Source organism: Salvelinus namaycush, chromosome 5 (assembly GCF_016432855.1).
Source record: "Salvelinus namaycush isolate Seneca chromosome 5, SaNama_1.0, whole genome shotgun sequence".
NCBI classification, from domain to species: domain Eukaryota; kingdom Metazoa; phylum Chordata; class Actinopteri; order Salmoniformes; family Salmonidae; genus Salvelinus; species Salvelinus namaycush.
The window spans coordinates 72,293,335-72,316,847 of record NC_052311.1 but is presented as its reverse complement, the minus strand read 5'-3'; the positions used below and the strand labels follow the sequence as shown (position 1 = coordinate 72,316,847).

General features: G+C 46.7%; 3 protein-coding genes across 6 annotated transcripts in view; all 3 read right to left on the bottom strand.

Annotated features, from left to right (window-relative positions):
- The window catches only part of LOC120047341 (eukaryotic translation initiation factor 3 subunit A-like), a 33,160-nt gene extending 32,745 nt beyond the window's left edge, over positions 1 to 415 (bottom strand). Inside the window, exon 1 of the mRNA XM_038992866.1 lies at positions 116 to 415. The gene's annotated coding sequence lies outside the window, so the exon portion shown is untranslated. The remainder of the gene's footprint in view (positions 1 to 115) is intronic.
- An 82-nt stretch (positions 416 to 497) lies between these two features.
- LOC120048881 (lens epithelial cell protein LEP503-like) lies at positions 498 to 2,178 on the bottom strand. The gene has a single exon (XM_038995187.1). The coding sequence runs from the start codon at positions 1,357 to 1,359 to the stop codon at positions 1,168 to 1,170; it is 192 nt and encodes a 63-aa protein (XP_038851115.1). The 5' UTR covers positions 1,360 to 2,178; the 3' UTR covers positions 498 to 1,167.
- A 1,145-nt stretch (positions 2,179 to 3,323) lies between these two features.
- The window catches only part of LOC120048880 (SHC-transforming protein 1-like), a 28,421-nt gene continuing 8,231 nt past the window's right edge, over positions 3,324 to 23,513 (bottom strand). Inside the window, exons 2-13 of one of the 4 annotated variants that reach the window (XM_038995186.1) lie at positions 15,339 to 15,503; positions 14,941 to 15,011; positions 13,796 to 13,859; positions 12,930 to 13,049; positions 12,569 to 12,622; positions 10,606 to 10,657; positions 9,489 to 9,615; positions 9,167 to 9,317; positions 8,859 to 8,916; positions 7,262 to 7,381; positions 6,734 to 6,978; positions 3,324 to 6,592 (exon numbers count right to left, since the gene is read on the bottom strand). In XM_038995186.1, coding sequence (XP_038851114.1) covers positions 6,464 to 6,592; positions 6,734 to 6,978; positions 7,262 to 7,381; positions 8,859 to 8,916; positions 9,167 to 9,317; positions 9,489 to 9,615; positions 10,606 to 10,657; positions 12,569 to 12,622; positions 12,930 to 13,049; positions 13,796 to 13,859; positions 14,941 to 15,011; positions 15,339 to 15,500 — 1,353 coding nt within the window. In that variant the 5' untranslated portion in view covers positions 15,501 to 15,503 and the 3' untranslated portion in view covers positions 3,324 to 6,463. Of the gene's footprint in view, positions 6,593 to 6,733; positions 7,004 to 7,261; positions 7,382 to 8,858; positions 8,917 to 9,166; positions 9,318 to 9,488; positions 9,616 to 10,605; positions 10,658 to 12,568; positions 12,623 to 12,929; positions 13,050 to 13,795; positions 13,860 to 14,940; positions 15,012 to 15,338; positions 17,171 to 23,513 lie in introns of those variants that run through there. The other 3 variants (XM_038995183.1, XM_038995184.1, XM_038995185.1) reach the window with 3 other exon arrangements.

Genomic DNA, 23,513 nt, shown 5'->3' with positions numbered 1-23,513 from the left:
AATACAGATAGTTACTTTAACCTCTGTCGAGAACCAGGAAACAGCAACATCTAAAGACAAAATGGTAACAAGAACACAAAGTAACATTACATGTTCTACTGCACGCGTTGTTTACCTTATAAATGGCAATTGTGTATCAATCCTTTTCTGCCAAATTAATTGAACGCATCCAGCTTCGGAACTTGGAAGAGTCTCTTTGACACTTGCGTGAGCCACGCTCTCTTGTCCAACCGGGAAGGACATTCTCTGACGTCCCACCCCTCCTTGCCCATCTCGCCAATGATCATCGCTCTCTCGCGTCGCTCAATGCGCACACTTTCAGATTGATTGACACACGCAGGTGATAAGAGTGGGTATGCAAAATATACCATACGCAATGCATTTCCGATGTTGAGTGGTGCCACCTGACACTATGATGACATTGGCAGATGTCAGGCTCTACTTTTTTGTTTCTCACACACACATCACCTGACTCTGGTTAGCACACACAAACAAAATCAGATATTACATTCATTTTTATTCCTTGCATATTAAGACTGTACAGAAATTAATAAAACTTGGAATTAAATGTGACCTAAGCAGCATCACTAGCCATGTCCATTGCCTCACAGGTTTGGTTTCTCCACAGGTCTAGGATCAGCTGATTGGTGTTAAGACGATTCTTCACACACACACTGCAGGTCTCCAGACCGACTGACTCAGGATCAGAGAATAACAGAGATCCTCTGATACACCAGGCAGCACATCAGTTTCTCAAGCCTCCAGGCAGGAATACAGAACTGCATCATGGGCACTAAGAGGAGCAAATCCACACACCAGGGCCATATAGTACAACATGTAAACCATAACATACTACACAGTCCTACATATTTGGTAGAATATTTAACAGGTGACATGTACCGTAGCTGAAAGGAAATTATGTTGTCAGAAAACAGTTTGGCAAACATCTTCTATTTTGGAGTCAAACTATGCACAGTATCTAATGTATGTAATGACAAGACTCATACTTACACCGCTTCACACGCTGTGTTTAACATCTTAGCTGGTGAGAGAAAAACGGAGGAGAAAGAGTGAAAAGGAGGAAGAGAGAAACACGTCCAGAGAGACACGCAGGAAAGAGAACCTCACCCTCGTGCCCCTCTCTCCCTCTCGTAGCGTCTCAGTCAGTCAGTCCAGTATCTCCTTGATGCACCAGCAGCAGAGTACAAAGTAGAGGCACTCCTTGAGGGACTGGATGAAGCCGTAGGCAATGTTACCACCAAGGAAGTTCTTCCCTCTGCCTAGGCCCATGGCCATGTCACGCAGGTTCTGCCCGAGGGAGGAGGGCATGGCCTGGGGAAGAGGACGCTGGGGGTGCATGGCTCTGTAGCACTGCTCCACACGGAGGACAAGAGGAAGAAATTATAGAAATGGGAGATGAGAGGAATAGGGGTCAGGTCAATCCCAGAGGAGTAGAGGAGGAAAGGAAGAGAAGACCAGGGTTGGACTGGGTGTGAGTGGACAGAGAGCTCCTCCTATAGTGACATCAACACTACCAACACCAGGGGGTGTTCTCTCAGCTCCTGATCTTTCTCTATTCTATTCTTCTACACTCTGGAACACAGACACACCAGTCACCCCTGGTTGTGAAACATTCTGTTCACTGGCTCTGGGTGTGTTCTGCACCCCACCACCCCTCTCTCTGCATCTCTAGGGTTTTTGCCAGTCTGGAACAGACTAGCTCGGTGCTCTCCGTCTCTCTCTATGTAAAGCATAATCTATCCACCACACCTACAGTACACCCCTCAGGATAGTTCCAGTATCACCTGCTCAATGCAGCTCTACTGTAAAAGCGCACAATATGCCTCCTCTCTTTGTCCAGGACTGTGTGACAGCCTATTGTTTCTCTCTTCTGGTAATCTGTGTTTTGAACAGGTTGAAATAAATTAGCCCCACTCTGATTTCTATATTGTTGGATGACTGCGTGGTGGTCATCGTCCAGGTTGAAATTATTCTGTGAATGACAGCTATAGGACATGTTTTCACCAGAGGTCTGAATATACAACATTTACTGACATGGACCCTGCACCAATACACATTATCTAACCCTAGACCCTACTGTAGGCCTTGGCACTTAATGTAGAGGCACAACTAGCCTCTACCTCCCCCCTGCGGTAACTCAACTAGCCTCTACCTCCCCCCCTGTGGTAACTCAACTAGCCTCTACCTCCCCCCCTGTGGTAACTCAACAAGCCCCCCCCCCCGTGATAACTCAACTAGCCTCTACCTCCCCCTGTGGTAACTCAAATAGCCTCTACTTCTCCCCTGTGGTAACTCAAATAGCCTCTACCTCTCCCCTGTGGTAACTCAAATAGCCTCTACCTCCCCCCCTGTGGTAATTCAACAAGCCTCCCCCCCTGTGGTAATTCAACAAGCCTCCCCCCCTGTGGTAATTCAACAAGCCTCCCCCCCTGTGGTAATTCAACAAGCCTCCCCCCTGTGGTAATTCAACAAGCCTCCCCCCTTGTGGTAATTCAACAAGCCTCCCCCCTGTGGTAATTCAACAAGCCTCCCCCCTGTGGTAATTCAACAAGCCTCCCCCCTGTGGTAATTCAACAAGCCTCCCCCTTGTGGTAATTCAACAAGCCTCCCCCCTTGTGGTAATTCAACAAGCCTCCCCCCTGTGGTAATTCAACAAGCCTCCCCCCTGTGGTAATTCAACAAGCCTCCCCCCTGTGGTAATTCAACAAGCCTCCCCCCTTGTGGTAATTCAACAAGCCTCCCCCCTGTGGTAATTCAACAAGCCTCCCCCCTGTGGTAATTCAACAAGCCTCCCCCCTGTGGTAATTCAACAAGCCTCCCCCCTGTGGTAATTCAACAAGCCTCCCCCCTGTGGTAATTCAACAAGCCTCCCCCCCCTGTGGTAATTCAACAAGCCTCCCCCCCTGTGGTAATTCAACAAGCCTCCCCCCCCTGTGGTAACTCAACAAGCCTCATGCTCTCCCTGTGGTAACTCAACAAGCCTCATGCTCTCCCTGTGGTAACTCAACAAGCCTCATGCTCTCCCTGTGGTAACTCAACAAGCCTCATGCTCTCCCTGTGGTAACTCAACAAGCCTCGTCCTCCCCCTGTGGTAACTCAAGTAACTTCTTCCTGCCCGATCCTGTCTCTTTCCTTGTCCTGTCCTCTCATAATCTCCTTGGTCGTCTCCTCGAAGTGTAGAACTTCAATTAAAACAATATATAGTCTTCACCTGTATTTAGCAGAATAAATAAGTAAAAGGGATATGTTCTATTTAATAGTTATGAATCAACATTTAAGAAAACATCACAGGAGACCAAAGAGTAAATCCAGAAACTGCATTTTAAAACCAAACTCACCAAGAAAGATTCATGATATATGCAATCTGTGATTTCAGATACAGGTGTAAACAGATGTATTTCCCCCCAAAAGAACAAGAGTATTACAACAGAGCTGTAAAAAGTAAAAAAGTAAATCAATATTTGTGAAGGCTAATTGAAAATAACCCTTTGGCTTTCAAAACTCAAATCAAAAAGTACATCAAAACAACAACAATATAGAAACTGTAAAAAATGATTTCCATGCAACAAAGGCAACTGTGATGAACAATGACAACGCTAGAATGCTTCACAAATGATGTAGAGGATAGATTATTCCTTTTACACACACACCTTGGGGCTTGTATACTAGTTTCCTTGTTGCCTATCCAGGACCTATAGTCACTTAAACAGTCGGTGTCTAACACAGCTGTCCCTCCTGTGTGTTTGTGACAGAATGAAGCAAAGGCCTCACACAGACCACACGTGCCACCATGTAAGAACTACACAGCCCCCTACACTACCAACCATAATCTCTGATCATCCACACATCCTCTCTCACAACACACACACAGAAGCACGATGAGAAAGATGAATAAAACAGTTACCTGTCCAGGCTCAGAGAGCCCTTTCTCATGACTAGAGTTGCAGAATTCAGATCACTTTCCCCAAATTCCCCGGTTTCCCAGAAATCCTGGTTAAAATAATCCTAGAATTACACAAGCGAATAAGCAGGAATTCCATGAATCCTCCAACCAGGATATCTGGAAAACCAGGGGATTTTGCAACCCTCCTGATGACAGAAATATTTTGTACAGCAGGTGGCAGATCCCAGTTTACTCTTCACTTCCACGTTTACAGTTTGGTTTCAGCCTCTCTCAAAAATCTGAACATGGTTCATTGGCTAGAATCAAAATGACTTGGATTCAGAGAGAAAAGTATTCTGTGAGTATTACATATGAAATACAGTATCTGGTTCTGTCCCACCCATTTTATTAATAAAATCTAAAGAACAAAAACTTTAATTTCAGAACCAAGAACTCAAACCGACCAATCAGATCTGATGTTATTTACAGGTGGAGTGGAAATCCCTCCAATGAGAGCTGCGACATCGAGCAACCGTGACAACAACAAGTGACAACAGGAAGTAAGAATGAATGTGCAATAGAGGAGCGGATTGCCATCACTGGACCTGGGTGGTGAGAGTCAGTGTCCTTTTTGCAGAGTCTTTGATGGACTGAGAGACCATGTGACAGGATCCAACGGTCCACTACATTTGGATTAGGTACATCAACTGACTGTACAATAAGCACAGTACATTAGGTGACAGACTGCACTGGAGTGAGGTGACTGCATCGAAGAAACAAGGCACGAGTAAAAGATACAAAAAATATCATGAAGAGAAGGAGGGAGAGGATGATTCCTCCACTTTCTCTCCCTCTACTATCTTCTAATTCCAAGGAAAACAACACGTCAAAGTCCAACGTCTGACCAACGTTCGCGAAGCTCCCAGATTCCGTTGTGAACAGTGCTGATAACAGTTTTCCCTGCAGTGAGCTGAGAAGAAACACATCACACACTAATGCTAATGCTAACGCTAAAAGCTAATGCTAACGCTAAAAGCTAATCTCCTGACCTTGCAGCACATTTGGAGAGGAGATAAGATCATTGCTTTGAATGCTCTGGACCGGATGCTTTCGGCATTAAAACACACTTCATCCAGTATGCCCCCCCAACCTCTCCACCCCCTACCCATCCAGACAGAGACATGGCTATAGATTGTCAAGGCAAACAGATATTAACAACAAATCCATTGAAAAGCAAGAAAATATTGGCAATAATCTGAACTACAATTCCAACACAGTACCGATTAAATTGTGACAGCCGCATTTGGGTTGACTGTGACATCGTCGTAGAATTGGTTTTGAGCTCTTTCAGATGACATCGTGTCTAAGTCTGATGACATCTCTAGATGTGGAACCTCCCCCCTGCCCCTTCCCAGTCTTCTCTCCATCCCTCTCTATGTAAAGACACTATACTCCCAATGAAGGTACACATGACAGATACAGACTAACACACTGTATGTTGGTGTATGAGTCATCTCCATGGTTTCTGCTGCCCCAGTCCAACCAAGTCCACTTTCTTTGTCATGATCAGAGCAGACAGACAGGGAGACCAGTCCATTGCAGACAGACAGGCGGATGTCGGATGGGCATGAATCACATCCTTTTATCAAACTCCACCTTCGGAGGCCGGAAAGAAACCGTGTCCATATTTGGACAGACGGAGACAATGGTTGTTAGCATAGCAACCCCCTTTTTGCATACAGAGACGTCCTCCGTGACATCACCAGGTATCACTCAGGGGGTCAATGGTCAAAGATGAAAGGTCTTTTAATGGGAGTGGCTTGAGGGTGAGCGAGGGCCCTGATTGGTGTGGACACAAAAATGTATGTCTATGCATATTAACAGGAGGCCTGATCTCAGTCATGTTTGGTTATTCATGTGTTCCACTGATATTTGATTGGCTGTTCCTGTGTTCCACTGATATCTGATTGGAGGGTCCATGTCCGAGCTCTCTGATGAGTCCAATCATCAGACAAGTCTTTGAAGTGCTTCTGTGACGGTGAGAGAAACTGTTTCCTCTGCCATGTCTGGATCAAGACCTCTCCCCCCCATCCCTCTCTCTACATTTCACTCCTCCCCTCCAAGGTCCTCCTTTACTATGATTGTATCATTTCTGAATCATTCTATGGCATGATTTAATTAATAATGCTACATTTTTTACTAAATTGTATTATTTCTGTCCCACTGAGAAGGAAAATAAAAAGTGTTCCTAGATGTTACTCCCACGTTCTTTGGAGGGATGGAGGAATGGAGGTAGTGGACCTCGATGACGGAAGGATGAACAGAAGGAGGGATCACGGAGGTAACAGTGAGTCGTCCAGGAGGAGAGGAGGGTGTGAGGAAAAGCAGAGAGCAAATGATTTGGCAGAAAGAGTGACAGAGGTGTTTTTTTTGGCTTTCCTTAATGTGGTCAGTGTGCGAGTGTGTGTGTGTACAGTATTTGTGTGTTCTGCACTGCTTATGTATGTAGTGTTTCTGAGAGTGTGTGTGTGTGTTGCATTGCTGTATTTGTGTGTGTGTTCAGGCCCTGTGCTCCACTGGTTGTTGCAGACACACCTCACTGCCTGCTGATACGATGGGCAGTCTGTTGTCCATGTGGTAACTGATCAGGTGGCTCACACTCTCAAAGTGGTGGTCTTTGGTACGTACCTGAGGACAACATGCGCACACACACAGAGAGATAGAGAAAGAGAAAGAGAGAGGGTCAACAAAACATAGCACGTCACAGCTGATAAGTGGGAAGGGGTCGGATGGCTCGCTCTAACTCAGACACCTCTCCCTGCAACTCACCACTCCCTCTGGGTCGACCAGTAGTAGGTGTTTGGGCTGACCCCCCTGTTGTCCAGTGAGAACGTACTGTCCAGGAGTGGTGCCTGACTCTCGGACCAGGAAGTCTCCATCACGGGTCAGCAGTCTCTCAGCCTGCCTGCGACTCAGGCTGCCGTGGAACCAGGCCTCGCACTGCAGCTGTTCCACCAGAGGGGGCGCCGCTGAGACCCCCAGACCTGATACACCCAGGGAATCATCAAACGGCTCAGAGGAGAAGGAGAGAGGGCAGAGCTAGAGAGACGTTGTGAGACTATACGACCAGACCAGATTCATTCTTGATACATTCAGGATACCAATATTCTAATTTCCCCTATGTCCAAACCCAAATGAATAAACTAATGACTTCTACTGTAGTGTAATTACTGCAATATAGCTGATAACCATTCTAATTAGTCTTATCTGAGATTACTGATAGTGACTGCTACAGACTGCAGGGCCAGTCGATGTATTGTACACAGACTCTAGCTGATAGGGCCAACTGGGACTCACTCATGTCGAACGCATCTCTGTGAGTGTTGCCATTGGCTGCAGCTGTTGTGGGGCGGGGTTTATCCACATTGACGTATGAGGGGTCATCACACAGGTCCCGCCCTCCCTCCTTTGCTCCCACTGAAACAACCAATCAGAGGAGTTTAATCACATAACTGTCTGTCGGTATCACCTGGGAGGTGTTCAGTGATGGGAAACATTTAGAGTAGAACAGATATATAGAATATCTGCTCTGCGATGTCACAGATAGAAGAACCCAGATAATTCACAGGATGTATAAATCTGAGGCATCCGTTTAGAACTTCTTCTCACCACCAGATATGGTGATGAGAGGAAGTCCAGTGGCGGGAAGTGGGAGGAGATGGATTTAGATGAAACCTACTACAACTACTAAGGACATGGTGACCTCTAGTGGACAACCAGAGACTTACACAACCAGAGACTTTCTGTTTAACTATTCGTCACAGACGGATCGGGCGATTTCAGCAGAGCGAGTCGACAAAGACATACAAGTGTAAATATGTTCATTGCATTTCTAAATCTGAATGAGCGGGTGTTAGGGTGCTAAATATCCATATTTACGATGAGCGTATTATTGACCTGCATGTACGATAGTTGAATTCCTTTGTCTCTCCTTCTCCCGCTCTTTCTTTCCCCAGCCCTTTCACTGTGTAACCAGCCGTCATATCGGGTAAGTACACTAGGGACTTTTCATTGCATTATGTTAGTAATCAACGTATAATCTATCCTGTGTGTGTTTATGTCATTCTGTGTGATTATTTAGTTAGTTATTAAATAAATAATTAAGCCAATTTGTGTATCGCTGAATCATCATGCAGACTAGGGTTGGTGCAGATTTAAGTCAACGACGTTCAGAATGAGACTGATATGAGGTAATAATAATTCATGTATGACTAATATGATAAAGGTATATTCTGATATTCTTCAGTCAATTCGGGGAAATGGTAACTCATTAAACAAACTTTTTCTGTGGTGTCCCAAGATTGCTAATGAGTTAATTGTTACATCATTAATTTAATCACATAATAATTTAAACGTAGTAAATTGACTTGATTAAATCATTGTCATCGCATTAATGGTATTCACGTCACGACACCCTTATGGGAACACAGAGACCAGTTGACACACACTGTCCTAGAGCAACACACACTGTCCTAGAGCAACACACACTGCCCTAGAACTGCCCTAGAGCAACACACACTGCCCTAGAGCAACACCCACTGCCCTAGAGCAACACACACTGCCCTAGAGCAACACACACTGTCCTAGAGCAACACACACTGTCCTAGAACAACACACACTGCCCTAGAGCAACACACACTGCCCTAGAACAACACACACTGCCCTAGAACAACACACACTGTCCTAGAGTAACACACACTGTCCTAGAGTAACACACACAGGGTCAATCTGACTAATTTCCTCTCACTGTGTCCATGTCATTCTCTCACTGCAAGTCATTGTATTATGTGTCACCTCATATCCTTTAGCTGAGTGTGTGTGTGTGTGTGTGTGTGTGTGTGTGTGTGTGTGTGTGAGAGAGAGTGTGTGTGTGTGTGAGAGAGAGATGGCTCACTTGGTAGAGGGGGAAGCGGCTGCTTGTGAATATCATTCTGACCCGGCTGTCCATAGGGCTGAAAACACACACACCAGAAGCAATTAAGATACAGATGGAAAAACATACATTACACTGACCAACTGACGAGACACACACACACTGTGAGGTGAATAAGGAGAGCGCCAGAGAGAGTGGAAGACTAAGGCCTGCTGTGATGTGAGGGTGAGACTGGGTCAGATGATTAGCCTACATACTGAACTGCTCTCTCTCCCCTGGAGCTGCAGCCTGGATTCAATACAATTGATGTGTGTGTATATACATCTCACCAGCGTAGCCCCAGGGCGGGCCCTCATGTCCACCAGTCCCCCAGGAGGAGGTTGTTTCCCGGGGAAGTTATTATAGTACGGAACATCTGCAGGGGGCGGTGCTCCCTCATCTTCCTCTTCCTCCCACGCTGAACCGTCAAACGGAGCCATTCTGAGAAAGGGGAGAGGAGTCAGAACTCAGGAGTGAGAAACACACACACACACACACACACACACACACACACACACACACACACACACACACACACACACACACACACACACACACACACACACACACACACACACACACACACACACACACACACACACACACACACACCTGTCATGGGGGGTGACCAGTTTGGGGGGGTTCTTCAGGTACTGTTTGAAGCGCAGTTCGAAGGCCTGCCCTATCGTACTGATGACTTCCTGGGCCAAGCCCTCCGAACACTCCAGGATATGACACGCTGGACAGAAAGGAAGCAGAGAGGAGGGTAAACAACAGAGGTAAGGAAACAGAATATTGGCACTGCCTCGCTGTCCAAAGAAAGGTACTGAACAGGGATTGGATGTGCTGCTGGATAAATATACTGAGTTTGTGTTTATTTTTACATGGACAGTGCACATGAATCAATGTTTCAGTAAAAGTGCCGGTTTTAGCCAGCTGGCTAATTTTCAACTGCAGTCCCTGGGCAGGTTATTAAAAACAATTACAATAACAATACAGCCAATCAATGAGCAGTGAGCATGCAGACAGAGCAACAGCACAAAAATCAACAAAACAAAATACATAAAAGCAACAAAGTGGAGGGATGACATTGATGTAAGGTACTGAACAAGGACTGGATGTGCTGCTGGATAAATCTATTGGCAGGTGACATTGATGTAAGGTACTGAACAAGGACTGGGTGTGCTGCTGGATAAATCTATTGGCGGGTGACATTGATGTAAGGTACTGAACAAGGACTGGATGTGCTGCCGGATAAATCTATTGGAGGGATGACATTGATGTAAGGTACTGAACAAGGACTGGATGTGCTGCTGGATAAATCTATTGGAGGGATGACATTGATGTAAGGTACTGAACAAGGACTGAATGTGCTGCTGGATAAATCTATTGGAGGGATGACATTGATGTAAGGTCACTGAACAAGGACTGGATGTGCTGCTGGATAAATCTATTGGAGGGATGACATTGATGTAAGGTACTGAACAAGGACTGGATGTGCTGCTGGATAAATCTATTGGAGGGATGACATTGATGTAAGGTACTAAACAAGGACTGAATGTGCTGCTGGATAAATCTATTGGCGGGTGACATTGATGTAAGGTACTGAACAAGGACTGGATGTGCTGCTGGATAAATCTATTGGAGGGATGACATTGATGTAAGGTACTGAACAAGGACTGGATGTGCTGCCGGATAAATCTATTGGAGGGATGACATTGAGTCTCACCTCTCTGGTTGACTGGGTCTTTGGCCACGTATGCTACATACTCTGCTGTGTCCTGAGGGAGAGAGAAGAGAAGAGGGGGATGGGGAGGAGGAAGAGAGGGTGGGAGGGGTAAATGAGAGGGAAATATGAAGAGGAGGGTGAGGAGAAAAGGGGAGAGTGGGTGAGTTGGAAGAGAGAAGGAAGCAAAGACGTTTAGTCGGAAGAGCTATTAACACACAATGATCTAGAGAGGAGGAAGAGAGGAGGAGGAGGAGAAGGAAGAGCTATTAACACACAATGATCTAGAGAGGAGGAAGAGAGGAGGAGGAGGAGAAGGAAGAGCTATTAACACACAATGATCTAGAGAGGAGGAAGAGAGGAGGAGGAGGAGAAGGAAGAGCTATTAACACACAATGATCTAGAGAGGAGGAGGAGGAAGAGCTATTAACACACAATGATCTAGAGAGGAGGAGGAAGAGCTATTAACACACAATGATCTAGAGAGGAGGAAGAGCTATTAACACACAATGATCTAGAGAGGAGGAAGAGGAGGAAGAGCTATTAACACACAATGATCTAGAGAGGAGGAAGAGGAGGAAGAGCTATTAACACACAATGATCTAGAGAGGAGGAAGAGAGGAGGAGGAGGAAGAGCTATTAACACACAATGATCTAGAGAGGAGGAAGAGAGGAGGAGGAGGAGAAGGAAGAGCTATTAACACACAATGATCTAGAGAGGAGGAGGAGGAAGAGCTATTAACACACAATGATCTAGAGAGGAGGAGGAGGAGGAAGAGCTATTAACACACAATGATCTAGAGAGGAGGAAGAGGAGGAAGAGCTATTAACACACAATGATCTAGAGAGGAGGAAGAGGAGGAAGAGCTATTAACACACAATGATCTAGAGAGGAGGAGGAGGAGGAAGAGCTATTAACACACAATGATCTAGAGAGGAGGAGGAGGAGGAAGAGCTATTAACACACAATGATCTAGAGAGGAGGAGGAGGAGGAAGAGCTATTAACACACAATGATCTAGAGAGGAGGAGGAGGAGGAAGAGCTATTAACACACAATGATCTAGAGAGGAGGAAGAGGAGGAAGAGCTATTAACACACAATGATCTAGAGAGGAGGAAGAGAGGAGGAGGAGGAAGAGCTATTAACACACAATGATCTAGAGAGGAGGAGGAGGAGGAAGAGCTATTAACACAATGATCTAGAGAGGAGGAAGAGAGGTGGAGGAGGAGGAAGAAGAGCTATTAACACACAATGATCTAGAGAGGAGGAAGAGAGGAGGAGGAAGAGCTATTAACACACACTGATCTAGAGAGGAGGATTAGAGGAGGAGGAGGAGGAAAAGCTATTAACACACAATGATCTAGAGGAGGAATAGAGGAGGAGGAGGAAGAGCTATTAACACACAATGATCTAGAGAGGAGGAAGAGAGGAGGAGGAAGAAGAGCTGGAAGAGAAAGAATACATGTCTGAGGAAGAGAGGTAGGGAGTTCCACTGACGTGGATGAAGACAAAGGAGGGAGGAAAAGAGGAAAGGAGCTATGGAATACAGAGAGAGATGGATAGAGGAAAAGAAAGATGGACAGAGCAAGACGGAGAGGCAGCGTGACAGGGATAGAGGAGTAGACAGAGTAAAGCAGGGAGAGAGAGAGAGGAGTAGATGGGCGGACAGAGTGAAGCAGGGAGAGAGAGAGCGAGGAGTAGATGGGTGGACAGAGTGAAGCAGGGAGAGAGAGAGAGAGAGAGGAGTAGATGGGCGGACAGAGTGAAGCAGGGAGAGGCATAGAGGAGTAGATGGGTGGACAGAGTGAAGCAGGGAGAGAGGCATAGAGGAGTAGATGGGTGGACAGAGTGAAGCAGGGAGAGAGGCATAGAGGAGTAGATGGGTGGACAGAGGCAGAGCAATGAATAGAGTGGGGATAGAGGATGGATAGTGAGGTGAGCGAGGGAGAGGGCTGTATGACTCACTGGGTCTCCTCCAGAAGCGAAAGAGATGGACTGCATGTGATGATTTGCAATTATCTGTGAAAAGAGAGAGAGAGAGAGGGAGGGAGAGGGATTTGAGCATGATAGTGTGATGAATGATGAAGAGTTGAGATGTAGAGGTGGAGAGAGAGCGAGCGAGAGAGAGAGAGAGAGAGATCATGTTTCTCCATTCAGCAGTAGGGGTTGGTTCCATTGACAGTTAGATATAGTGTATACTAAATACCTAACTGACTGGATGATGTAATTAACACCATGTAACAGTCTGTAACAACAAACCCAGATAGATCAATAACAACAAACACTCTTTCAGGATCCATGTCGAGTGTGCGTGTGTGTGTGTCACCTGTTTGCAGTCGGAGGCCAGCAGGTTGAGGCTGCTGGTAGAGACCGTCAGGCTGATGGTCATCCCAGCAAACTGCAGGTTACGTTTCCCCAGAATGGACGTCATACAGCGAGACGACGGCTGGAGGGGGAGGGGAGGGAGGGAGAGAACTTTTAAAAGCTCTTTATTGACCATTCATGTTAAACAGAAGGCCAACAGGGAAAGAAAGATTTCACCAATAAGGAAGATTAAACAGAAGCTATTCTGAAAGAAGATAACAGAGCATAGTAAACGTACTGTACAATATACAGAGAAGAATGTGTGTGTGTGAAGGCAATAGAGAGGGAGAAGCATGTCTGAGCCGTGTGTGTGTGTATATAGAAGAACAGCTGCAGGCTGCCAGTGATCCTGTCTGACTCTGCTCTGTTCAATGGTTCATATGGTCAACACAAACGTAAGCTTGTCTAGTCAAGTCCCACACAGTCCACAGTCTCCCACAGTCTCCCAGGGCCAGACATGCTTTAGCCAAACCAGTCTGTTGTGTATATAGCTGTTTTATGTAGTGTTTGGGTGGATGCTTTAAGTTTTACAGGAATGCCCCCCTCCCCATAAAGACGGGCTGGGCCCGGCCCAGTTGGAGTTGGCTTAGTCTCGGCACACACAACTTAGTCACAAGTCTCCCTCATACAAGGGGCAGTGTGTACATGTGTGAGAGAGAGACAGTGAGAGAGACAGAGGTAATTACCTGGAAGTACCACTGACCACAGAGTGGACAATCCAGCTAAATCCAGATCCAACAACGCCCTGACTACAGTCCTCCACTTAACACATAAATAAATAATACTCTGTGTGTGTGTGTGTGTGTGTGTGTGTGTATATTGGTGTACCTTTCTCTTGCGTTGGGCTCCTTTGGCTCCAGGCACTGCCTCACACACCACTGAGATAGCCTCTCTGAAACAACAACACGTGTGAGAACCTCTCTGTAACACACTTGTGCGGATTTCACACTGTGCAGCAGATTAGATGAAATCTGGCAACATGTGACACAGACTTGATCATCTTGACAACCACACTCATCCTCACCATGGATACAAACATCACTATAGAAACCAGAAGGAAACCACCAGGATTCCAGAACATGCTAATTTAGAGATTGCGAGGGCGGTAGGCACACACACAATACTGTTAAACCGATACAGTCCCTTCAGATTGGCAAACACTGTAGCGGCTAGGGACCAAAATAGAACAGGGCAAAAAAGAGAACTGGGGGATATGAACTGGAGATAAATAATGTATTTTAGCTAGTAAGAATACTTTTTGTGATTTGCAATGTTTTGAACCAGAGCCCTATACAGCACTTAGCTCTAACTACATGGCTCTGTTTTGTACTACCTAACCACAGTACCAGAGTATCTGCGTGCAGTAACTTTTATTTTTTAAATTTTATTTAATTAGGCAAGTCAGTTAAGAACAAATTCTTATTAACAATGACGGCCTAGGAACAGTGGGTTAACTGCCTGTTCAGGGGCAGAACGACAGATTTTTACCTTGTCAGCTCGGGGATTTGAACTTGCAACCTTTCAGTTACTAGTCCAACGCTCTAACCACTAGGCTACCCTGCCGCCCCAAATTCAACTTAACTTGATCATTAGCCCTAAACAACAGCTTAAAGGGATAGTTCACCCAAATGACAAAATAACACATTGGTTTCCTTACCCTGTAAGCAGTCTAAGGACAAGGTATGACAGCAATCCATGCCTTGGTTTAGTTTTCCTGGCACTGTTTCCAAATGCTAACGTTTTAGCAATTGTTGCACAAATCCCATTCAAGTCATGGTACCGATATTAGCATTTTCCGTGCATCATGTTCAAATCATCTATAAGTGACTTTGTTGAGCTTCACAATCAATTTTAGATACTTCTGGGGGATTTTGATTGTCATAATGTTTCCATAGACTGCTTACAGGGTAACGAAACCAATATGACATTTTGTAATTGGGTGAACTATCCCTTGAACAATTGGAGGTTCTCACCTGGTGACCTGAGTTCTGGTGTTGAAGTCCAGTGCCCTCATAGACTGTAGCACCTCCACACAGCCCATATACTACACAGGAAATAGAGAGGAGACGCATATGAACAGGGATGCCACTTCCTACAGCACTCCTCTCCACACAGCCCATACACTACACAGGAAACAGGAAAGGAACTCATATGAACTAGGATTCCATTTCCTCCAGAACACCCACACTGACCGGAGGGGCAGATGGAAACAGATAGAGACAGACGGAAAGATGGACAGACAAGAGAATAGATCATTTTGAGAGAGCAACAGAAAAATTGACATATATGGAAAGTTAAAGAAATATGCAAGTACTAGCCTATAGGCCTACATCCTACAAACTGAAAAACAGACAGAACAACCAACTCTTACCCGTACTGAGTAGGCAACCCCAGTGGTGCTGACCACGTGGTCTGAGTGTAGCCATCCTCTGGTGGGCTTGTTGACGAAGGAGCCGTGGCGCGTCCACTCATCTCCGCCCAGCTGCCCCCCCTCCACCCGCGCCCTCCTGGACGCACCACCCAGCCGGTTCATATCCTGCAGAGGGGGGCGATGGGGGGGAGAGGGGGCTGTTAGACAGGGAGGGGGGTGAGGAGTGGGAGAGCTGGAACTATTACCCCCTGAAGACCCCATGGGGGCTTGAGCCCGCTGAGGCCTGCTGGAGACCTTGAGGCCTGGGAGTAGAGTAGCAGAGACACCCAGGCGAAGGGCTCCCATCCTGGGGAAGAAGGAACAGAGCGTGGTGGGGCTGTTCTCGGCCCGGCGGGGGGAGGAAGGGGGGAGGATGGGGGTGGGAGAGGAGGAGGAGAGGGAGGAGGGTAGCCCAGGAGGGGTGAGGGGGGTTGCGGGGGTGGAAGGGGGGAGGGAGAAAGGGTTGGAGTTGGTATCGTCATTCGAACTGAGAGATTCACTCCGGAAGTGAGTGTACTTAGTTTTAGGGACCAGCTCCATCATGGATCTGATATGTTCAATGTTATTTCAGTGTTTCTCTAACAAGTCCACACTCTCTGGTGTGATTCAGTCTGAACAACAACGGTGGTTCATTCTCTCTTTCTCTGTATTATCAGTCTCTCACTCAAAAACACGCTCGTCTTTCTTTCCCTCTCAGTGATCGTTGTCTGTCCGTCCGCCCTGTTTTATTTCCTCCCGTCATTGTCAGGCAGTGCGGCAGACACTGCGCAAGAAACACCTTCATCTACAAGACAGAGGAGAGCAGCAAGAGGAGCGATTGAAGATCAGAGGGGATCACTCTCTAAGAGTCTAACCCAGCACACTGATGGAGTGATACTCAGAGTTGTTTGGTGTCTACGCTGTCAGTCTTACACCATTTTATGACTTTCAATCCACAGAAATGAATGCCACTTTCCAATAGACAGAATCAAAAAGGATTTTTGTGATCAAGTATGCAGCACCTGTTCTGAAAAATGCTGTTTGAGCACATCAGCATGTCAACTAATGTAGCATGGCACTTAAGTCCAGTTGTTCATCTTTGAGCACCATGGAGATTCCACATACAACCTCAGAATGTGATTGTCTATTGACACAGACACTCAGGTGGTATGAGTTACTGCATCAAGGGGCCTACCCTCATGTGTCTGCGTGTGTTCGCAAGTGTTGGAGTAGAAACCTACTCTACTGCCTGTAAATGGCACAGAGTGTGTGAGTCTGTGGTGAGTGTGCGCGTCTCAGCGTGTCTGTCGGGGCAGTAGCTCACTAGCCTCTCTTGCCTGACACGGGCCCATATAAACCCTATCAGCTGCCAACGAGTAGATCAGAAGGGACACACACACACACACACACACACACACACACACACACACACACACAGCCAAAACAGAGCAGTGGCGGGTCGATACAACAGAGTTAGATTATCTGCAGAGCTTAATATAGCAAAGTTCTGTTAAGACCTGCTGATCTATGGCCAGACACCAATTCTGGCAGGGAAAATCTCTCTTTATCCCTCCTGCTTTTTATTCCTCTTTCCCTTTATTCCTCGTGCTTTTTATTCCTCTCTCTTCATCCCTCCTGCTTTTTATTCCTCTTTCTCTCCTGTGAGCAGCTTTGTTTTCAGGTTCCAAGGCTGCTGGACAATACTTCTAAGAAATTTAACTATTCCTCCTCTGTACTCTTTCTCACTCACTCCCTCTCGCTCTCTCTTCCTCACTCCCTCTCTCTCTCTCTTCCTCACTCCCTCTCTCTCTCTCTTCCTCACTCCCTCTCTCTCTCTCTCTTCCTCACTCCCTCTCTCTCTCTCTCTTCCTCACTCCCTCTCTCTTCCTCACTCCCTCTCTCTCTCTCTTCCTCACTCCCTCTCTCTCTCTCTTCCTCACTCCCTCTCTCTCTCTCTCTTCCTCACTCCCTCTCTCTCTCTCTCTCTCTCTCTCACTCCCTCTCTTCCTCACTCCCTCTCTCTCTCTCTCTCTTCCTCACTCCCTCTTCCTCACTCCCTCTTCCTCACTCCCTCTTCCTCACTCCCTCTTCCTCACTCCCTCTCTCTCTCTCTTCCTCACTCCCTCTCTTCCTCACTCCCTCTCTTCCTCTCTCCCTCTCTCTCTCTTCCTCACTCTCTCTTCCTCACTCTCTCTTCCTCACTCCCTCTCTCTCTCTCTTCCTCACTCCCTCTCTCTCTCTCTTCCTCACTCCCTCTCTCTCTCTCTTCCTCACTCCCTCTCTCTCTCTCTTCCTCACTCCCTCTCTCTCTCTTCCTCACTCCCTCTCTCTCTCTCTTCCTCACTCCCTCTCTCTCTCTCTTCCTCACTCCCTCTCTCTCTCTCTTCCTCACTCCCTCTCTCTCTCTCTTCCTCACTCCCTCTCTCTCTCTCTTCCTCACTCCCTCCCTCTCTCTCTTCCTCACTCCCTCCCTCACTCCCTCTCTCTCTTCCTCCAGATGGTCTCGTGTCCTCTCTGGATGGCCTTGGCTTTCTCCCCCTCTTCCTCTCTCTTCCTCCAGATCACCTCCTGGGCGGTTTCTCTCCCTCTCTCTGCACTTCTCTCTCCCCTCAGCTTGTCCTCTCCTATCCTCTCCTGGAATCCCTCTCTCCTCCTCCACACTGTTTTCTGTGCCTCCCTCAGTAGCCGCTGCACTTCCTCCTTCTCTCGCTCCACCACTTCCTGCCTTCTCTTCCAAACGATCTCTCGCTCCCCCTCTCCCCGCCCCTCGTCTCCTTTCCCGTTCTCCAGACTGTCCTCTTAAACAGTCCCTCTACTTTAAAGATTGTCTGTCTCTCTCCACACTCACTCACTCTGTAACTACAGCCAGAGTCTATACAATGCACATATCTAGTGGTGTCTGTTACTAGGTTAAGAAAAAGACCAATAGATAAGAAAACACCAGATGCTGGGCTTGTCCCTGACTGAAGTTTCTGATATGGCTAAAACAGTAGGTAGAGCTGTTCTAGAACATTGCTGCCCTGGTTAGAGTGGATACGTTCTGGAGCACCATAGCATCAGAAGTGCTAGAGTTGGAGAAGTTGCCTTTTTCTGGTTACAGAAACAGTGACACACACAGTGGTGATGTAACAAGAGAGAATGTAGGTCATTGGCTGATGACACCACCGGTGGGATTGTTTTGATGACAATGAGACCTGAATGGTACTGGAGGCGTGTTAGAGAACTCAATCACCCAGTCATTACACTCAATTAAACCTCCCTCCCCTCTCTCTCGCTCTCCTTACTGATACAACAGAAACAGTCTTGTTTAAACAAGCCAATAGTCAGTTACCTGAGAGAAGCATGCATTTCTTGACACAGTATGGTCCAGTACTAGCCTAACTAGAAACACAGGAGCTAACTACAGTCCGAACAATCTGCATAGTCCATCCAAAGAGAAAACTAAAGTTGTCTTACATGAACAGTCTCCAGCTGCAAGACACAACTCACAGAAGTGAATAGTGGAGGTTGAACCTGTAATATAACTCCAGGGGCTTGTCAGCTCACATATCAGTGTTGTTTCCAGCACTTTACACATGTTCTAACCATTACTCTGCCAGGTTTGACCCACTGAGATAAAACTTTGTAACAGATTGACAATTTGGCACCAAAAGTTTCACGATGATACCAGAGAAAGTAGACTTTCAACAAGCGCTAACGGCTAAAGCCCTGTATGTTTGGAAGCAGAGGGTTACCAGCTAGCCGTTTGATTTTGGCTGCCTAGCAACAGACAGAGGGACGCTCACTCGATCACACCAGTCTAGCACCAGAGGGTCTGTCTACGGAGCCTGCCACAGCACTCGCTAGCTAACGTCTCCTCCCAGACAGAGAGCACCAGAACACATCAGGATACAGACTGGGATTAGCTATGAAGGTCTCACGACAGCCTACGGCAGGCTTTTAGCACAGCCTAACTGTCTTTGCATAACTACAAAAATCTTCCATTATAGTCTATGCTCTAATGTCTATTTGTCCTGGTGCTGTAGCACTACCAGTGGAATGCTAACTGCAGGCTAGATGGTCAGATTGCGACGGTCAATTAGTGGCTGTAGCCAACGTGTCCCGTGTCGCTCACCTGGTGGAGCATTAGGCTTGCAACGCCAGGGTTGTGGGTTCGATTCCTACAGGGGACCAGTACGAACAAGTATGCACTCACAACTCTAAGTCGCTCTGGAAAAGAGTGTCTGCTAAATGACTAAAATATAAATGTCAACACGGATGAACGTATAGAGTTGCGTTTAATTGTGAAACGCTAGCAACACTCACTAACAGTGATGAATTGTCACAAACATAGCCAACGAGTCAGTTAGCAAACATACATAGGTTAACACTAGTTAACTAGTACAGCAGGTTTAACCCTCGCCCTGCCAGATGTTAGTGCACAGAATAAAACACAGTGTAGGTCAGACGAGTGCAGAGTACAGCGCCCTCTACCTGAGGAGAGGTCCTGATTCTCCCACACACAGATAGAAAACACACACAACAAGTAGAGAAAGGCACCACTACACTAACACATAAACAACACACAGTTGACGATACCAGTTAAGACTACACAGTTCCACAGCTGTACAAAGTGAATATGTCCACATACAGTATCAGTAGAATCATCTGATTATAATCCAGATTAGTCCAGTAATTTCTGACATCGGCTTGGTATACCTGTCCCGGTCAGGACGCTAGTTACCAGTGAATATGGCTAATATGGCAAAGATGGCACAGCACAAGCTAAAGAGAGAGAACGAGAGATACATCTCATGGCAAACCAGTAAGAACACTGCATCAAATTCAGTCTAGAATTCTAGACAGAGCCTACATTTACATAAATAGGTTAGAGGTTCTACACACTAACACCCCACCAGTAGTCTAGACTGTTTCTCCTGGTTATCACCACCCCACCAGTAGTCTGGTCCAGTCTAGACTGTTTCTCCTGGTTCCCACCACTAGTCTGGTCATGTCTGGACTGTTTCTCCTGGTTATCACCACCAGACCAGTAGTCTGGTCCAGTCTAGACTGTTTCTCCTGGTTCCCACCACTAGTCTGGTCCTGTCTGGACTGTTTCTCCTGGTTATCACCACCCCACCAGTAGTCTGGTCCAGTCTAGACTGTTTCTCCTGGTTCCCACCACTAGTCTGGTCATGTCTGGACTGTTTCTCCTGGTTATCACCACCAGACCAGTAGTCTGGTCCAGTCTAGACTGTTTCTCCTGGTTCCCACCACTAGTCTGGTCCTGTCTGGACTGTTTCTCCTGGTTATCACCACCCCACCAGTAGTGTGGTCCTGTCTAGACTGTTTCTCCTGGTTCCCACCACTAGTCTGGTCCTGTCTGGACTGTTTCTCCTGGTTATCACCACCCCACCAGTAGTGTGGTCCTGTCTGGACTGTTTCTCCTGGTTACCACCACTAGTCTGGTCCTGTCTGGACTGTTTCTCCTGGTTATCACCACCCCACCAGTAGTCTGGTCCTGTCTGGACTGTTTCTCCTGGTTACCACCCCACCAGTAGTCTGGTCCTGTCTGGACTGTTTCTCCTGGTTATCACCACCCCACCAGTAGTCTGGTCCTGTCTGGACCGTTTCTCCTGGTTATCACCACCCCACCAGTAGTCTGGTCCAGTCTGGACTGTTTCTCCTGGTTACCACCCCACCACTAGTCTGGTCCTGTCTAGACTGTTTCTCCTGGTTATCACCACCCTAGACAGACACGTATAGATAGAACAGCACCAGTGTTTGAAAAAAAGAGAAAAAGAGTCAAAAGAACTTTACATCTCAGTCTGTCTCCGACTGCGGCGGTTGCAAGTTGCCATGGCAACAGACATTAAAAGAGAAACCTGCTCAGGATCTATATTGAGAAATCCTGACAGCGCCAGAAACATCTCAGACAAAGAGATAAGACTGCTTCCACAAATCAGAGCCCCGCAGCAGCTAAGCAGAGCCGAGACGGACCCATTACGGTCTTTAACATCTAACTGGAGAAACTACAGCCGGTCGGCCAGCCAGAGACTCCTGGAGGGATCAATACCACGCAGGAAATGATCAAAGTTTGGCCCACGTCGCACCGGCCATAAAACCAAATCAATGTTGACATCCCAACCTGGCTGATTCCAGACTCTGGCTAGGACACATGGATTAACACAACATATATTGCTTCAGAGGATGAAATACTTTCATATATGATAGTCAATATTAATATTAATAAACTTTACTAATCACAAAAGCTAACACTTTAGAAAAGAATTGCATAACAACAACCTGAATGTTTTCCTGTACAGTCCTAACTGTTAGGTCAGTAACGACAAAGGTGGTGATTGTATAATAATCTGCAGAGCAGGTTTTTTCCACCTATAATTGTTTATTTTACCCCCCCAAATGTTTTTGTTTTGTTTTGAGTTGTGAATAAATTCCTTGAGAACTCTTCCTTTGCTTCAAGAGTGAATGAAAAATGTAAAACAATTGTTCCTTATTTTGGGTTAGACAGAGTAGAGGTGATTATCCGTAGCATGGTATTAACAGAGCTCCATATTCACATCAGAACCATATTCATGTTTAAACACCCTCTCTCTCTCCTCTCTTCCACTCGTTTAAATCACAAAGTCATTGCCAGATCTCATATCCTCTCCTCCGCTTGTCCGCCTCCTCTCTTCCCCGTCTCAGCGGAATGTGAAACAGCAGAACGGCAGGGCTGAACAACAGCACTCCTTCATTGTCTTCCTCTCCTCCTCTTGCTTCGCTCTCTCATCACCCTTTGCTTTCCTTCCAGCTCTGTCAGTGAGAGACGAGCCCGCTGTCTATCCTCTTCTTCTCCCTCTCTGTCTATCTGTCTGTCTGGGTGATGCCGCCTCTCTCTCTCGCTCATGCGCTGCTGCTTTTTTCCTCTGTCTCATCCGCTCACCCCTCCTTCCCTTTCCCTCTCTCGTTCCATTTCCCTCCCTCTCTCGTTCCATTTCCCTCCCTCCTCCCCTTTTCCCCTCTCCCACTTTGCAGTCTAAATCATTTAACAGTATATGCACGCGTGTGCACTGAGCGTTGCTCTCTCCCTTTTTCTCACACACACACACACACACACACACACACACACACACACACACACACACACACACACACACACACACACACACACACACACACACACACACACACACACACACACACACACACACGGGGAAGGACAACGGGATGGATGGAGGAGGGGAAGGAGAGAGGGATGGATGGAGGAGGGGATGGAGATAGTAGAGCCCACATGGGCTGTTTCCCCTCTAAAAGGCTCCTCCCCCTTATTCCTGTTTGGTAACCTGAGAACCAGAGGGAGAGATTGAATTGAGACGGAGGGAAAGAGAAAAGAGGAGGGAAACAGACAGAGGAAGAGAGGGAGGGGAGAGTCTCTCTCTCGACAGACCAGACAGACAGACCACACAGACCAGAGATGCAGGCTGATTTGAGGGCATTGATGTACACTGCCAAATATGGACACTTAACCTGACAATAACCAAGCAGCTACTGTACCACTTGAGTTCACCGCTGGTAAAGAACAGGTTATTATCTCACAAACAGGACAGTAACAACAGAAACAATACACTTGATGTGGCTGTCAAGATACATATTCTTCAAGTCTTAAAAAGAAAAAAGAAAACCAAAGTGATCAGTGGACCAAGTGAGAACCGAGATTCAGACAGAAACACAGAAGATCTAGAACTGCAGAACCGCTAGAGAGACAGAATCAGGGAGAGAACCACAGAACCCACGTCAACACGTCAGCGTTACAAAGTGTTGCCCACAGAGTGATTGTTGACCGCACACCCACAGTGTGATGACACCGTTCACCATACAGATCACAGCAGTATACAGAGTGATTGTTGACCGCACACCCACAGTGTGATGACACCGTTCACCATACAGATCACAGCAGTATACAGAGTGATTGTTGACCGCACACCCACAGTGTGATGACACCGTTCACCATACAGATCACAGCAGTATACAGAGTGATTGTTGACCGCACACCCACAGTGTGATGACACCGTTCACCATACAGATCACAGCAGTATACAGAGTGATTGTTGAACGCACACCCACAGTGTGATGACACCGTTCACCATACAGATCACAGCAGTATACAGAGTGATT

Coding starts and splice junctions, on each gene's coding strand:
- LOC120048881 (XM_038995187.1), bottom strand. CDS start 1,359: ATGCACCCCCAGCGTCCTCTTCCCCAGGCCATGCCCTCCTCCCTCGGG.